We start from the raw sequence: 16,862 nt of genomic DNA, 5'->3' as shown, positions 1-16,862 counted from the left end.
GTAGCATTAGTGAAGTCATCCACAATAGTAAAAAAACAATCTCAAACCACCTACACACTCAATACGATATGGTCCCCACACTTCTAGATGAATGAGCTCACTAAGAACCTTAGTTACATGAAGACTATTATGAAAAACATCCCTAGTCTGCTTAGATTTATGACAAACCTCACAATGAGGTCAAGAAACATTATTATAATTAAGTTTATTTTTAAGGATGTTTAAGGCTTCATCAGTTGGATGACCAAGTCTATTGTGGCAAGTAAACTTATAGACACAACAATTTTTTTAACAATAGAGGACTTATTACCTGAAACATGGGGATCAAGATAATAAAGTCCCCCAGATTGATTACCAATCTCCACCGTCCCCTTGGACTGTGAATCCTGAATATGAAAATTATGTTCATTAAAAACAACTTCACATTTACCGTCCTTACAAAGCTTACAAATAGATAACAAGTTAACATTGAAATCAGGAACTGCGCACACATCAAAATAGAGTAAGAGTGTTTGTCAGTTGCATGCTTCCAATTTTATTAATTTGGGTAGAGGAACCATTTGGGTGACTAACCCTAAGGTTCAGTTTAGATACATCAACAAAATCTTGAAGATGTGAGTCATAACTAATCATATATTGACTAGCTCCAGAGTCAACAACCCACTTATTATTAGTACTAAGAAAAGAATTGCATGAAATACCTGCCATATTGGCATTGGTAGATGTTTCATCCAAATCTTGTTTACTTTCACCAATGAGATTGAGAAACTTAGCATATTGCTTAGTAGTAAAATAACGACAATCATTACCATTATCATTAGTTCTAGACCCAGAAGACTCAGTCTAAAAAACAGAAGTAGAATTACCAGAGAAACTCTTGTTTTGATTGTTAGAATCAGACTTTGGTTTAAAATCTCTAAGATACCATGTTATCTCGAAACACTTTTCTATAGAGTGACCTTTAAGACCATAATGTTTACACTGTGGTATTTGACCTTTAGATTTAGACTTCTTCTGATCAACAAACTTAGACACAAAAGCGGGAGACGAAGTGTTAGAATTGGAGTTTAAAGAACTAGAATTATGACTTTTATTTGACTCCTCACGAGAAACTAAAGATAAAGTAGTTTTAACAAATGGAAGAGGTTCCATTAACAAAATATGACTTTTAACCTGATTATAAGACTCATATAACCCACTCAAAAATTGCATTAATTTCATTAACTTTGAATGATTTTTGAAAGTATTTGCAGCTTCACAAGTATACTCAGTAAGATTAATTAGCCCATCAAATGATTTCCAATAAGAATCTAATTTACTAAAATCATCATATAAGGGCAAACTACCTTGAGTAAGTGAATTTATTTTTGATGAACATTAAAAGTAATAGAACTATCAATTTTATGATAAGTTTCAGATAAATCATTCCATAATTCTCTAGCACTTTCAGAGCAGGCATGATTAACATACAAATTTTCGAAAATAGACCCCAGGATCCAAGAATAAGTAATAACATTTGCACGTTCCCATTTAGATTTTTTAATAGTATCATTAGTAGGTTTAGAAACTGTTCCATCAGTAAAACCGAGTTTATTACGAGCTTTTAAGGCTCTAACCATAGAACTACGCCATATTCTATAGTTTTTAGTTCCTAAAAACTTAATACTTGTAACACCAGTAACAATATTATTAGAAGGATGAACATATAAAGGGTCATCAAAGTTTGCAGCAGGATCAGGCTTAGACCCACTGGAAGACTCAATTACAGGACCCGTTATATTAACAAGTAATAAAGAACAAACATATAAGACCATAATCTCAATTACAAATGAAAACACAGACAACAGTGAAAGCCTTGAAGTCTAGATGGTCACCACGGTATGTTGGGGACCAAGACAAGTGATCACAGTGTCAAGAAAAAACAATGATAAGCAACACAAAAGGAACTGGCGTACTCAAGACGACCAGGATCTCCCAGAACAATATAAAAAAGGGAAAAGAAACCCTCACAAACATTTCTGAAGACTGAAGAGCTTAAGCAACATAAAGAACCGATCGACTCTCAAGATTTGTTCCCTACTAATGCTGATCGATGATGAACTCCGATCCTTAGAGAGTTATTTCATATTAGCGAGATTAATCGACCGATCCAGTAGAAGAGATCAATCTCCAATCAACCAAAGGATATGAAGCCATGAACAGGTCTTGTAATCTGCAAGAGACACATACAACTCGCAGTAACCAAGATCGACGAAATAATAAAGAACAAATCGATCCAAAAAACAAGACTGAAACCCTAGTTTTTCACACGAACAATGAAAGAAAACTAGATCAAAACATATAGTGAAAAACCAGAAGCGATCAAAAGGAAACAAGTATAGTTACCCTGATTCACAAAGAAGACGAAGCTTCGATGAAACAATCAGAGGCCAAAATCGAAGCCTTATAACTCTGATACCATGTAAAAATTTGTAGAAACACGATTACCCAACATCATCATCTATTATATCATTTGAGGATCAATAGACATATGGTTTTCATCAACTTACAGGGAAACCTCACTACAAAATACCTACACTACTCGCTATACAACTTTCTCAACATAAAACTAATCTATCTACAAGATTAGACAACAGATTGTACAAACTCTAAGAACTAACCCTAATAAGAGAAGGTGAAAACGAGAGAACAAGAGAGCACACAAAATCTGAATGAAGTGGTTAATGACTCTCCTCCACTTGTTCAGCCCTTAAGTACCCGGGTCACACAGGATCCGAAGATCCGCATATAAACCCATAAAATATTTGCTCCATTTACACCTTGCATCATTCACCTTTCAATAACTTAAACCGTAAAACCTTGAAACCAATAACACCACAAAATGAACTTAAAATAGAATAACCAAAATGTTAGTTTGATCTTATTTGTACAACAACAATTATTTATTTCAACATTTATGTACATTTTAAAAATACTTTTAATAGAATTTGTGAGCAATTTCTTTCATTGACCATTTAAGTTTGTGGCTTAGTGCACAAATACTATATATTGGTTTTTCCCGACATTGAGCTTCTTTTCATTTCATAAAATTCAAAAGACCATTTTCTATAGGAAATTATTTATCACTTACAAGTTATAAACTAGCTTTTATATAGTTTTGGTGAAACGTTACCACATATTACCAAAATTACTCTTGTTTCATATAACTCTATGTTAGACCCAAAACAACAACTTTATCTACCGTCACGAGTTCAAATTGCTAAAGCCATATATTTGACAACCGTTCACGCGTTAAATTTTATTTATAATTGCATATCAACCTAAAAGAAGACAAAATAAAAATGGATCTAGATCCATTCGAATATATTTTGTATCATATTTAATAAATACCAGTAGGAGAAACACATGGTTTATAGGATAAGGAACATTAAAAGAAACTAATAAATACTCCAACAAATATGGTGAAGGGCATAAGTCTCGATATTATCACGGGGCCAAAACACATCAACATAAAAGGACAACCCCGCTTTCTTCACGGGTGCCTTTTCATTCCATTTCATTATTTTATCTCGAAGTTAATTATTGTATTAGAATACAATAAATAAATAAATAAAATAACAAACTACATAATATGTTATGAGTTAGTTCAAATGATCCAACTCATGTTAACTCATATAAAAAAATTATATGTTTTTATCAAGTTATATGACAACACGAAGTTATTTCTTTTGCTAAATTGAAAGTTAATGTTGTCAACATCAAAAAATGTCTTTGTAAAAGACAAAAGAAAAAAAACATTTGAATAAAAAAAATCAGATATTTTGTTATAATTACTACAAACTATATTACCGGTCGTTTATGATGTTAATCATGGTATCAAGTTTCCATCGAAAAAATATTCTATTATTAATGGAAGATTCTTAATTTTTAGAGGATATAATCAAATCAAATGTTATTTTTTTTTTCTAAAAACAAATATTTGATTTTATACGAAATTTTAAAAAAGTTCATTGAACCTTCAGAAACATATCAAACCAAACATCTAGACCATGGGACAACTTTTATCAACTAATTAAATATTCCTTTTATAGCCTCTTTAACCACAATAACTATAAATCAACACCCCCAATCATAGCATAAAAGGGCATCTAACATTCCAACTAGCTAGTTATAATCTTCTTTGAACTTCTTCTCATCTCTCTAAAATGGGTTCACGGAAGTTGCTTCCATGGCTAGCTATGGTGATGGTGTTTGTAGGTTTGGCTAAGGGAGACTTCGACAAAGACCAACAAGAGTGTGCAGACACTTTGATTGGGTTAGCCACATGCCTACCTTATGTGAGTGGTGACGCCAAGACTCCAACCATGGACTGTTGCTCTGGGCTCAAACAAGTCGTGCAGAAGAACTTGAGATGTCTATGCATCTTGGTCAAGGATCGTGATGACCCCAAGCTCGGAATCAAGATCAATGCCACCTTAGCATTGGGTTTGCCTGATTCATGTCATACGCCTACTAACATCACTGAGTGTCCTAGTAAGTTATAACTTGTTACATGAATTAATTGTAGGGTTTGTGAGTTTTTCAGACTTTATATATTCCTTTTGTCTGCTATAGTGATTTAATGTATTATTTTACTGTTTGTGTGTGTTTTTAGAGCTTATGAAGCTGCCACCCAACTCCCCAGAGGCTAAGATTTTTGAAGATTATGGAAAAAACGCAAAAAAGAACAACATCACCAACGTAGCTTCTCCATCAGGTAAATTAGTATTTTTTTTTTTTTTTAAGTTCCACCTTCAAGAATCAAATGAATTATTGTTTTGGTTTTTTTGAAAATCATAACTAACAAATATATGTAAAATTTTCAAATATATATACTAATTAATTATTGGAACGATAATTTATCAATCAAAATCATGCATGAAACAACCGTATATATGATTTCATTTATTAAAACATATATATGCTTTTATTTATTTGTTTTTGAAAATATATGTAATGACCATTATCATATTAAATAATTGATGCATGGGAGTAATTGTCATTTAATTAATATTATTGAAGGGGACACAAGCAACGGCAAAATTGAAGCAAGTGATGTTGGCAGGGGAAAGAAATGGTTGGGATTTGAGAAGATTTGTGCGGTTTTATACATTATCATCATGTTTCTCTTTCAAATTGTCTAAATCTTTCAATAAATGTCTAATATCTCTTTTTTATCATTAATGGGTTTCCAATATCTTGATGCTGAAAATTGAAATAGACGTCTAATGTAAAATAAAATAGATAGACGGTTCTTATGTTACCAATCAATACGGATTACATATGTTATATGCATGTATGTTTTTTATTAGAATGAATTATGAAGTCTTTTTTTAGCTATCAAGAGTTGGTGTGTGACCAATGACCATAAGTTGAAAACATAAACAAACAAATGTAAAATTACTAAGTTGAATGCACAGAAGCTTATACAAAACAGAAAACGTACTTGATTGAAGATTAAAACATGAATTTTTAAACAGCTAGATGCATTTGATTGTAGTGTCCGATGACAAAAATTCCTGCCAATAATCAGTCTAGAGGATTCAACTATCTATTAAAGATTGAATCTTGAATCTAACCAAAATCACTGTGTCTCCCTCATGATCCAGAAAATGAATTTGCTAGAACATGTGTGATGTTTTTCAATCTTTCTGACTTCCTCAAAGTCTGTTAAAAACATGTCAAAAATAAAAAAAATAACTGCCTAAAACACGAGCACAAATTTTTGGGCACATATAGGCATGTGATTCAGTGTCGCGAGACATAAATTTTCCACCAAGAATTTGTCCAGAAGATTCATCTTTGATCTTTCTATTCAAGATTGGATCTTGAATCTAACGAAAATCACTATGTTTTCCTCATGATCCAAAAAATGAATTTGCAGGAATATGTGTGGTGTTTCAATCTTTCCGATTGTCTCAAACTCTGTTAAAGACATGCATTTATAGGCATTCTTTATTATAGTTATCAACTGTCAACAACCGAAAACAGCTTAAAAACTTGTCATTTTCATTTTTTAGGACAAAAAATTGATTTCATATTTTAGTGAGTTCATTCATGCCCAGTGTCACGGGGCAGACTTGAGTGTATGACACCATGCCTTATCTTTGACCGTTAAATATTATTTAATTCATGCCCAATTCTTAGATGAAGAACACAAAATCATATGAAGATCTGGAAATTGGAGAACACAAAATCATATATGATGAAAACATATGAAGATCTGGACAACAAAAACGAAGAACACAAATAAAGATCTGGACAAAAGGAAAATGAAGAACACCTATGAAGATCTGAAAAATGAATACAAATACTTGCCGAGATCTTAAATCGATCGACATGTATTTAGTTTTGCAAAACAAAGAACAAATACGAAGATAATGAAAAACACGAGATGTAATAAAACATATCTTCGTGAAAGATTGCTATGCAAAAAATTAGGGCCTTCGTCTTCTCAGATCTTGTGAAAAAATGGATGTTCATAAAGTTCAGATGGAAGACAAAAAAAACTTCTAATGATAAATTAAAAAAATAAATAAATAAATAAATAAGAAAGTCAAGAAAATATAAATAAATACTAAACTAGTTGTAATATGGTATTTGTAGCTTTATTTGTATACGATGCTCTCCAAAAATATATAAAAGATGTAAAATTACTTATGAAAAACATTCATAACTTTTGGATTTAAAGTTTTTATTTTAACTAGAAACTATAAGATCTAATTGAGGTATGAAGCTTTTTTTTTCTATTTTTTTTAGATTTTTTTAAAACTAAAAATTAGAAGCCTAAAAGCTACATGTTGAACACGTCCAAAAAATAAAGAGTTTGAACACGAGATCACTTATATGAAACAATGTTTAAAAGAAAATGATAAATTTTATCATCTAAACCATGTTCAATTCGTCCTAAGACCTAGGTAGGTTGTCAATTTCAAAACACTATTAATATTTTGTGTGTATCAATTTGAGCCCTGAACCTCCTATATGAAATTACAATATTTAATCAACACTACCATCACGGCTGGAAACCATGTTTATCAGGCAAAAATCATATAAATAGTCAAATTAACAGGTAAAAGCATATTTTAATGATTCAAAATACATGAAAATTTATCAAGGACCAAACAAATACACGCATAGTTTATGGTCATACAATGATATTAACCCCTCGTTATTGATGTATCGATGCTTTTGAGTCATTGATATTGACATTTTCTTAAATAATTAAACATCATTTGGTAAAGAACGTGGACCATACATAATTATGTATACATCAAAATAATTAATTAATCATGCATATATATATATATATATATATATATATATATATATATATATATATATATATATATATATATATATATATATATATATATATATATATATATAATACATCCAAACACAACACAAACAGTGGCGGATACAGACTGTTTTAGTAGAGATGTCCCTCGTACTTCAAGCGGGTGCACCTAATAGAAAAAACCAAAAAAAATAAAAATAAATAAATAAATAAATAATTTACACTGCGTGCCGGAAATTAAGCAGTGGCCCGGGACCCCAAATGTCACACTAAGGTCCGCCACTAAACACAATCATATAATGCATTCACCATCTTCTACCTCAGCCGCATTATTAATTAGCAAAAGAGAACATGTGATTATTAATCATAGTTCTAAGACAAAATTGCAAGAACGGTCCTATGGTATGTCAAAACTAGTAAGTTTAATCCTAAAAAGTTTGGTTTGCAAAGGTAGTCCAATAGTTTGGTTCTGTTGCGAGTTTGGTTCAATTTGGTTTGAACTTTTTTGTATGACAAAATTGCAAGAATGGTCCCTGTTGTATGTCAAAACTAGCTTGTTTTGGCCAAAAATGTTTAGACTAGCATTAATGGTCCAAAAGTTTCATTTTATTGCGAGTTTGGTCCAATTTGATTTAAACTTTTTTATACAGACGATTTTGCCCTTATTATTTACTTTTTCATTTTTGTTTTATTACCAACAATTAAAAACATTTAAAAATAAAATACCCTCTCTCCCTCACTCTCGTGTAAACATCGAGTAAACTCAACTCCATTTGAGAATCAGAAAGAGATGTGAAGACCCATTCAATTGAGGAACGATCACGAAGACTAGAAGGGCGTGTCTTTTCTAGGTTTGTGTATGAATTGATGTATGTATTTATATTTGATCTTTCTTGTGGTTATCGATCCAATGCCTCCACCCTCCTAACAGTAACCATCACTGTCGGTCTGCCACCTCAACCATAGAGTTCTCAAATAAACAAACCCCTAAGCGAACTTCAACCAAAGATCGGAAATCATCCCACTTCGCCTCTACAAACCACACCCCGACGTACAAGAAAACAATCAATCTGTCTCTCTCATTCTCCGACGACCTCACCGTTTAAAAACCTAGCGTTCATCGGAATGACGGCGGCGGTTGATTGCTAGGGTTTTCGGCGAGTGATTTCTAGGCGACGGCGGTTGGAGAAGCACTTTTGTTCTTGAAACTGTGTGAAAGGGAAAGAAAGGTGCATGCATCGATTCTTATTTTGAAAGGGTAAAGTTGTTTATGTGCGATGATGTAAGCATTAACGGGAGGCCTCCTGTTTATAGAGGGAGGAGCAAATCGGAAGTCAAGGCCATCGTCGTCGGCGTCAATATCAGTTGCTTGAGAAGCCATGACCTGAGCCTTAAGCTGAGACATGATCGAAGATGAAGAAGCAACGATGGTACTGGGGGGTGTTGGTAGATTCGCTGCTCCATTTGTGTGGGTAAACCGGACTTGAGATCCGCCCATGGTCCGTTTGAGAAGGAGATTTGATTGCATTGATCTGAGTGTGTTTTTTGATATAATCCTTAATTCAAACAAATTTTGTTCTTCAACACACATACAATTATCTAAGGACAAATTGAATGATTTCGATTTTCGTTTCTGGAACTCAAGAACAAACTTAAATATCTAGGGACAAACTTAACAACAAACCCATATTTTGTGTGTGATTTTCATTTCCGGAACGATTTCTATGATTATTCTTGAGTGTGTATGTGTTTATAAGAGATCGTGTATATGTGCTCTTGAGTGTGTATATGTGTGTGTATTTTGAAGAACAAAGCCATAAAAGTTAAAGTGAATGTTTTTTTTTTCATAACTACATGTGCTCTTGAGTTTTAAAGAACAAACCCAGAGAGAGAGAGAAAGAGATAATTTATTTTTGTTTATTTTAATTGTTTTTAAATTGATGGTAATAAACCAAGAATGGAAAATTAAATAATAAGGCAAAATTGTCTATACAAAAAAAATCAAACAAAATTGGACCAAACTTGCAAAAAAATGAACTTTTGGACCATTGAAGCTAGCCCTAATCGTCTTGACCCAAACATGCTAGTTTTGACATGCCATAAGGACCATTCTTGCAATTTTGTCTTTTTGTATTGACAATTTTGCCCTTTATTATTTTATTTTTCATTTTTGTTTTATTACAACAATTAAGAAACTATTAAAAATAAAACAAAACCTCTCTCTCTCTCCCTCCCCCCACCCCCTTATTTCACCTGAAAAGGAAAGAGAGCCGACAACATGCTTGTTGACTGTCGAACCCCTCTTACTCCTAATTTCTTCAACAATTGCAGCCCCAAACACCCTACTGCCTTGATGTTTGTTGTTGTTGCCAATCGAGACAAAAACAGCCCTCGACGGAAGCTTAAACTGCCAAGAAAAAGCAACCGGAAAATACTGGTTGCCACCGTCTCTTTCGTTGTCGTTTCTAGCCCGATCCCGTGGCCACCTACTGCCCTACACCTAGGGGTGCAAATGAGTCAAGCTACTCGGGATCGACTCGTTAAAAGCTCGACTCGAAACCGATTTTAAACGAGCCCGAGCCGAGCTCAAACTTAATATTAAGCTCGTTTATCAAACGAATTCGAGCTCGAGCCTGTGTCACTAAGCTCGACTAGGATTGCGAGCCTAAACGAGCATTTATATAATATAATTTATCATTATTTTCTTATATTAAAATAAAAACATATTTGGGAAATTATGGATTTCGGGTATTAGTAAAGGAGCTTCTTAACGAGCTTGAACTGAGCTTAAGCTTATTTAGGCACATCAAACGACAAACGAGCCGAGCCCGAGCTTGTATAATTCTTTACGAGCTCGAGCAGAGCTCAGTAAAAGAAAGCTCGAATCGAGCCGAGCTTGAGCCTCGTATAACTTAAACGAGCCCAAACCGAACCTGGCTAGGCTCGGGCTCGGCTCGTTTGCACCCCTGCCTACACCACCACAAACCTCTCATGTCTAGCTCTGTCAAATCGCGACAAAAACAGCCCCAAACAGAGCTTATAAACACCTCCACCGTCAACCACCTCCGTTTTAGCTGAAAATCAATCAGAAGGTAATCCTCTAGCTCCCTTAAACTCGAATTCATGTCTTACCCAAAAACACCATCGGATTAGGGTTACAAAGATGATCACGAAGATGAACTACACGAATTCATGTCCACGAAGATGAACTACAATGGTGGTCATTTTCAACAAAAATCTAGCATTTCCTCCCTGCTCGGATTAGGGTTTCACAGTCGATCTCACAGTTGTCCGAGAAGGATAGAGATGAAGCTCGAGGTCGCCGGAGCCACAACAAACCCTAGCTCGGATTAGGGTTTTGTCGCCGCTACCAATCTGATTAGGGTTGCTTTGCCGCAACACCGAAGAACAACAAATCTGAACCCCCAGCGTCACCGTCAACGTTCGATTGAGGAGAACAGGAGCTCTAATTCGATTTGCCGACAAAGGGAAAGGGGTGGTTTTCGTTTTTACAAATCAATTTGTGTGTGTGTGTGTGTGCGAGTTCGTTTATGAACCAAAAAAAATCATGATTCAACTGAAGAAGAAGGAAATATGAAGACACACTTATGAGTTCGATGAAATTTAAGATGGATGCAAGGTGTTTAGGTTGCAATTGTCGAAGAAAGAAGGAGGAAGGGGGGTTGGACAGTCGACAAGAGTGTTTCCGGCTCTCTTTCCTTTTCAGGTGAAGAGAGAGAGATTTTATTTGTGTTTTATTTTTAATAGTTTTTTTAATTATTATAATAAAGAAAAAATGGAAAAATAATAGGGACAAAATCGTCAATACAAAAAAGTTCAAACCAAACACAACAAAACCAAACTATTGGATCATCCTTGCGAGTCCAAACTTTTTTGGATCAAACTTGCTAGTTTTGACACACCGCATACACTATTCTTATAATTTTGTCTAGTTATTAGTTCTAACTCGAAGAAGCAACGTCATTTATCATAAATCTTTTACAAACTTGTGTACAATATTTAGTCTATAAATTGGATTAATTTAATTAGGATTATACTCATATATAAAATGAAGTGAAGCAAACAAAGAACAACAATATAGTTAAATAGGAATTAGACGGACTTGTCGAACTCTTTAATCAAGTATAATGAAGAAAACCAACAAGCATTTTGTCTATATGTATGATTCAAGTCTACTTTGGAGCAAATGTGAAAGTTAGGATTAACAAAAACTAATAAAAATAAAACAAAAGATCTGTAAACAGAAGCTGCAACTTTTATAATAGTTGAAACTGAAATGACTATATATTTAAAAAAAATGTGTTTAAAAAAATGTCAAGAACGAATATTATGATCGTCATTGAAGTCTACATCTCATTGTGATTGATGTTGATTGATGTTTCAGAGTCATGATGATAGTATTTTTAGAAATAATTTAGCATCAATTGGTAAAGATAGTGGACCTTACGTAACTATACGTTATACATCATAATAATTATGAGATTTTTTATGTGTGTCGTAACTATACGTTATACATCATAATAATTATGGGATTTTTTAATACGCACATATAAGAAATATTAATTATAAAAAACAATTATCATAATTAAATATTAAATACATTAATTATAGAGAATATTCTATATAATTAATACATTTTATATGTTTCAATGAGACATCACTTTAATTAATGTATTTCATATTTTATTATGGTAATATTTCTTATAGTTAATGACTCTTATATGTGTCCTTAGAACACATTAATTTCTCAGCTCATTGAATTATGTCCACCAACTATTTGTAAAAATGCCAAAGAAAGATTTTTTTAGTTGTTATATCCATATTTCCCTTAAGCATTTTTTTGTTATTATGTGAATTTGTGATACTGATTTATGTGGTTTATATATGTTAATTTGCAGGTAAATTGAAAGAGAACTTAAGTATATGCATAAAGTAAAAAAGAAACCATAGATCGATTGGTAGTTGTGGTGCTAATATGGTCAAAGTTATGATTTTAACATTGTTCTCAATTTCATAAACAATATTTTGTTTGACTATGTGTTGAGAATTTAAAACAAGGTGGGATCAAATTTACTTTCAGTTAAGAATGCATTGTTTGGCTATTTGTAAAAAGTGTGATCAGATTACTTTATATTGTACCTTAATCTAAGAAGGTTGATTAATGACACATGGAGCAGGATCACAAGAGGTAGAGATTTTGAGCTCATACATGTGGCTTCAAAAGGGATATTATGCAACTCCATTAGATATTGATCAACCAATCGTGTCTGTCATTGTCATCAAGTTATAAGTTTTATTCAACTGTCCTCTTTTGTAAAAGGTTAAAATAATGTATTATAACTTTAGGAAAGTTACATAAACCATTTTGTCGATTTAGAACCATTATAATTTTTTTATAGTTTAAAAAACCAAATTTCTCCTGATTTTGTGGTTCGGTAGACATGCCCATTCACAATCTGGTATGCAAATTCCACTTTGGATAAGACAACGTTAGAATCTCTCATTATAACATTATATTTTGTAAATGGTATTTTCTTTTTCTTTTTTTTTTGAACATAGACTGAAAAATAAAAATAAAAAACATTTTTCTTTTATAACGTTTTTTTGGAAACTATCATTTATAGCACTCTACTTTGTAAAATAGTCTTTACAACATGGAATGCAAAATTTTAAAACATCTTTTATAGCTTTCTATTTTCTACGAACTAACATTTATACCATCCTACTTTGTAATTTTTTTTTAATATTTCATACATGGAAGCAGTAGAGATGGATTATGTTGTTGAAATAGAACATTTTATATTTACAATCTTGGAAGAAAGAAGTATTTTCATTTGAATGTTATATACAAAAAAGTGTGTAAATTTAGGATTAATAACTATGTTTTTTGTTATCTATATTATTTTAATTTGTTAACTGTTAACCGTGGTGCGTCATCAAGAATGTGGGTTTGGACAAGAAAAAACCTATTAGTTTATTGCATTTTAATACTAATCTCAAATCGACAATCAACGATCCATCTCAAATTTCTCACACAAGAATCGTTCTGCCTTCAGCAATTTTGTCAAGAATTGGTCTACTAACCCTAACAGTCATATGGAGATCATCTTTCATGCTCTTGAGTAGTAGGAAATACATACTTCTTCCTCTAGGTTAGATTTGGAAAACCCATTTTTGGGTGTGCTTAAAAGACGATGTATATGTACATGATATTAGTTTGTTACATACAAGAAGATGATGAAATTAATCATACAGAAGGACCAGTCCTAAGAACTTTCTCTAACTTCTGTGCCCTAGCATAATCACTTTCCGTTAGCGGGCCAGCAGGAAAAGGAGTAATCTCCACAACCAAATGTGGTGTCGGAAGTTCATCAAACAAAGCCCTCACGTTGTTGCAGCATACGGTTTCTCCATGAGCACTCTCCCTTCTAATTTGACAACCCTAAAACCAATCGTACAATTTTCAGATCAAATTCACAAAAGGAAGATGAACGAAATGAATTACCTACCTTGTGGGATGTGGCATCTCGGAAGTGATCGTCATCTGAAAGCAAGGATGCGATGGCTTTGAGAAGACGACGCCCTTCGGCCTTTGAAGGGATCCTGTAGTTTCGCCTAAGGGTACCCTTGGTTGTAGGGTGCCATTTGCTTACCAGTTTCCTTTGATCTGCTGCTTCTCTTTCTGCTCATAGAAAACACGATTTAGCGTTACTTCATCTTTTTACAAAACAAAACCTGGATTTATTTAATGAACAAGTCCAACATTTTGTTTGTATTCTTTAAAATTGAAAAAGTAAATCACTCACCTGGTTTGCCTCGGAACTCTTCAAACCACTTAGCGAAACCCAAATCGTCACCATCACTTTCAAGTTCTATAAATCATCAATCAATCAAAGATCAAAGATCAAACAAAATCACCAACAAATCGACAGAAAAATATATATTTTTTTTAATTTTTTATTTATAGATTTACAGTAAAGAAGATAAAAAAAACCTGTGGTGGAGGCGAGTGGATTAGAAGGGGATCCAGCCAAACCAGCCTTCAAGAGGACATAGAATATACATACTCTTCCAGCCCATAGAACAGGTGCCTCAATCAATGAGCTTTTGATGCTTGATCTTCTTCCAGTCCCAGCTGTTGAGTCGGATATAAATCTCCAATTTGATGAAAACCCCTTGATTTTTCTACCAAAAATGGGAAATAGGGTTTTGGGCAAAACTGGAGCACTGATGGTGTGATGGTGATTTATGGTGGTGAAGGTGTGTGTACAAGTGGGAGTGTTTAGAAGCATTTTCTTGGAAAAATTGAGAGGAATCTTGATTTGAACCGAGGATGAAAACAGATTCACTGGTTGTATGCAGTGAGCTTATGATTTTAGAGCAAAGTATAAGTTGCCTTTGGGTTGCCTTCTATTTCTAAAATATGTCACACTTGCCCTTTGACTTTTAGGCTGTGTTTAGATTATTGATTGACTTTTTCTATTCTAGTTATGACGTACTTAACTTTTGTGTTGTTTATAGGGTGTTTAGAGTCAATGATTGTGTCATTTTTATGAGGTATTAGTTTTATATAACGGTAAAATAAACCTTTAGGCCAAAAAAGATTGTGGGGTTAAATTTCGTTTGTAAAATATAGGGGATGCAGTTGTTCATTTATTAAAGTTTAAGGGGGGGCTAGTATCAAACCGTGTATATTGATGGGTACTATCATAGTATGTTATCCTCAGACAATAATAGTGAAGTAGATATTTACGACGTCGTTGCATGAATGATCTTATCCATTTAGCTGGTCAATCCCTAGATAAGCCACATCCATTTTTTAAAACTTTTTAAAAGAGCAGGCAACAAAAATTAGCATTAAACGAAAAAAATTAAACAAGGTTGGAATACAAAAAAAAGTTTGATATAGGGGAGATATACCATACAAATCAATCGATTAAGTTAAACTTAGATCTAGATTTAATCTAATTAAAAGTTGAAATGCTAATTTCATCCACAAGAAACAAAATTTGGACGCCTTTTATTCCGATACACCACCTCATTTCGGGTTTTCCAAATTGTTCAAAAAGTAGAATAAATAAGTGATAATTGCAGATTTTTTATTTTTTTGTCACCTATGTCCACTTTCAACATATCAATCAGATCAATAATAGATGAGGGTTGACTTTGTAAGATGGAGGACCAATCCAATAACCATTTCTATAACCCCATACATAACCGCATGAAAAAAAGACATGATCAACTTCTTCCATAATGTCATTGCAGAAGGGACACAAGCATGACGAAACAACCACACCTCTATTACTCAAGTTAATGAAAGTGAGAATCCTATCTTTTAATAATCTACACACAAACAATTGATTTTAATAGGAACCCACTTAACCCAATTGAAAAAGCAAAAATTGTTATCGCCATCAATATCTAGGAACAATCTCACCTGTGAAGCAAAACCACCCCTCTTATCATCCCTCCACAACCATCCGTGTGGGGTACTTGAAAAATGAAAATTAACAAGGTGATTTATCAAATCAGAAAGTTGATTAGCTTTTCATCCCCTTCTCAGTTGCCTTTACCAAAACCAATTCCATTGAGTATCCAACCCGGGGTTGAAAATCACCTTATCCATGATTAAGCAATCTTTATTAATTTCAATGACATAAAGATTAGGATATCTATCTTTCTAAGTAATGTTCCTACGCCAAATATCTTTCCAAAAAAATGTTTAGTGTTCCTTTCCCACTTGCCTTTTGAAAAGATTCGCCCAATTAATTCCTCTATCTTCAAACTCCATCTCAATTTGAGAAATGTTAGGTTCCCATCAATAAGTTTGAGATTATGAATGGATTTAACACAAGAGAACCAAATGGTTCGTCTTTGTTTTTTAGTCTCCACCATCAATAAGCTCATAAAAAAACTATGTATCTTTTGCATATACACACGATGTGTACAAAAATCAGCATTAAAAGGGCTTCTAGCCCAGATGTATCCGATGTTGTCCTCCCTCCTTGAGGTTGAGGGTTCAAGTCTCGTCGTTGACATATGTGGATTTAAAGAGTAGTTTAGGAGTAGATTAGATTTGTCGTTAAAAAAATGGCATTTTATGAAGAAAAAAATTGTTTCCCTAAATCAAGTATTTGTTGGTTAGTCATTATGTGGAGTAAGAGGTGGTTAATGTTAATTTTATATACTTATGTATGTATATCAATATATCTTCGATCATTGTTTTGTATGCACTCAGTGTTTTATTGTTGTATTACTATAATATTACTTGATAATAAAAATATAATTTTAAGGACAAATCATATTTGTCAGTGGTATAGAGAGTTTTTAGAAAATATATTCCGTTAATCTTATTATCAAAATATTTTCTCTTTCTTCTCTTCTAAATCTAACCGCCATCTAACTCCTCTTATGTTGAGGATCACCTTCTTTCTCATCGGTGATTTTGTCAATACGAAAAAAAACTTCTTATGAATTACGAACATCAAAACGTATATCCTGC

General features: G+C 33.1%; 2 protein-coding genes across 2 annotated transcripts; one reads left to right on the top strand and one right to left on the bottom strand.

The window, feature by feature from the left end:
- Positions 1-4,135: 4,135 nt before the first annotated feature.
- Positions 4,136-5,383, top strand: LOC111899813 (non-specific lipid transfer protein GPI-anchored 6). The gene is made up of 3 exons (XM_023895677.3): positions 4,136-4,533; positions 4,655-4,756; positions 5,062-5,383. The coding sequence occupies exons 1-3, from the start codon at positions 4,206-4,208 to the stop codon at positions 5,181-5,183; spliced, it is 552 nt and encodes a 183-aa protein (XP_023751445.1). The 5' UTR covers positions 4,136-4,205; the 3' UTR covers positions 5,184-5,383.
- Positions 5,384-13,518: 8,135 nt separating this feature from the next.
- On the bottom strand, positions 13,519-14,724 carry LOC111899816 (uncharacterized). Its single transcript, XM_023895678.3, has 4 exons — positions 14,355-14,724; positions 14,167-14,232; positions 13,870-14,042; positions 13,519-13,802 (listed from the first exon to the last, which is right to left on the bottom strand). The coding sequence occupies exons 1-4, from the start codon at positions 14,650-14,652 to the stop codon at positions 13,608-13,610; spliced, it is 732 nt and encodes a 243-aa protein (XP_023751446.1). The 5' UTR covers positions 14,653-14,724; the 3' UTR covers positions 13,519-13,607.
- Between the last annotated feature and the right edge of the window lie 2,138 nt (positions 14,725-16,862).

This window comes from Lactuca sativa, chromosome 2, assembly GCF_002870075.4.
Source record: "Lactuca sativa cultivar Salinas chromosome 2, Lsat_Salinas_v11, whole genome shotgun sequence".
NCBI lineage: Eukaryota > Viridiplantae > Streptophyta > Magnoliopsida > Asterales > Asteraceae > Lactuca > Lactuca sativa.
The sequence above is the reverse complement of the archived record's forward strand: the minus strand, read 5'-3'. Positions and strand labels throughout refer to the sequence as shown.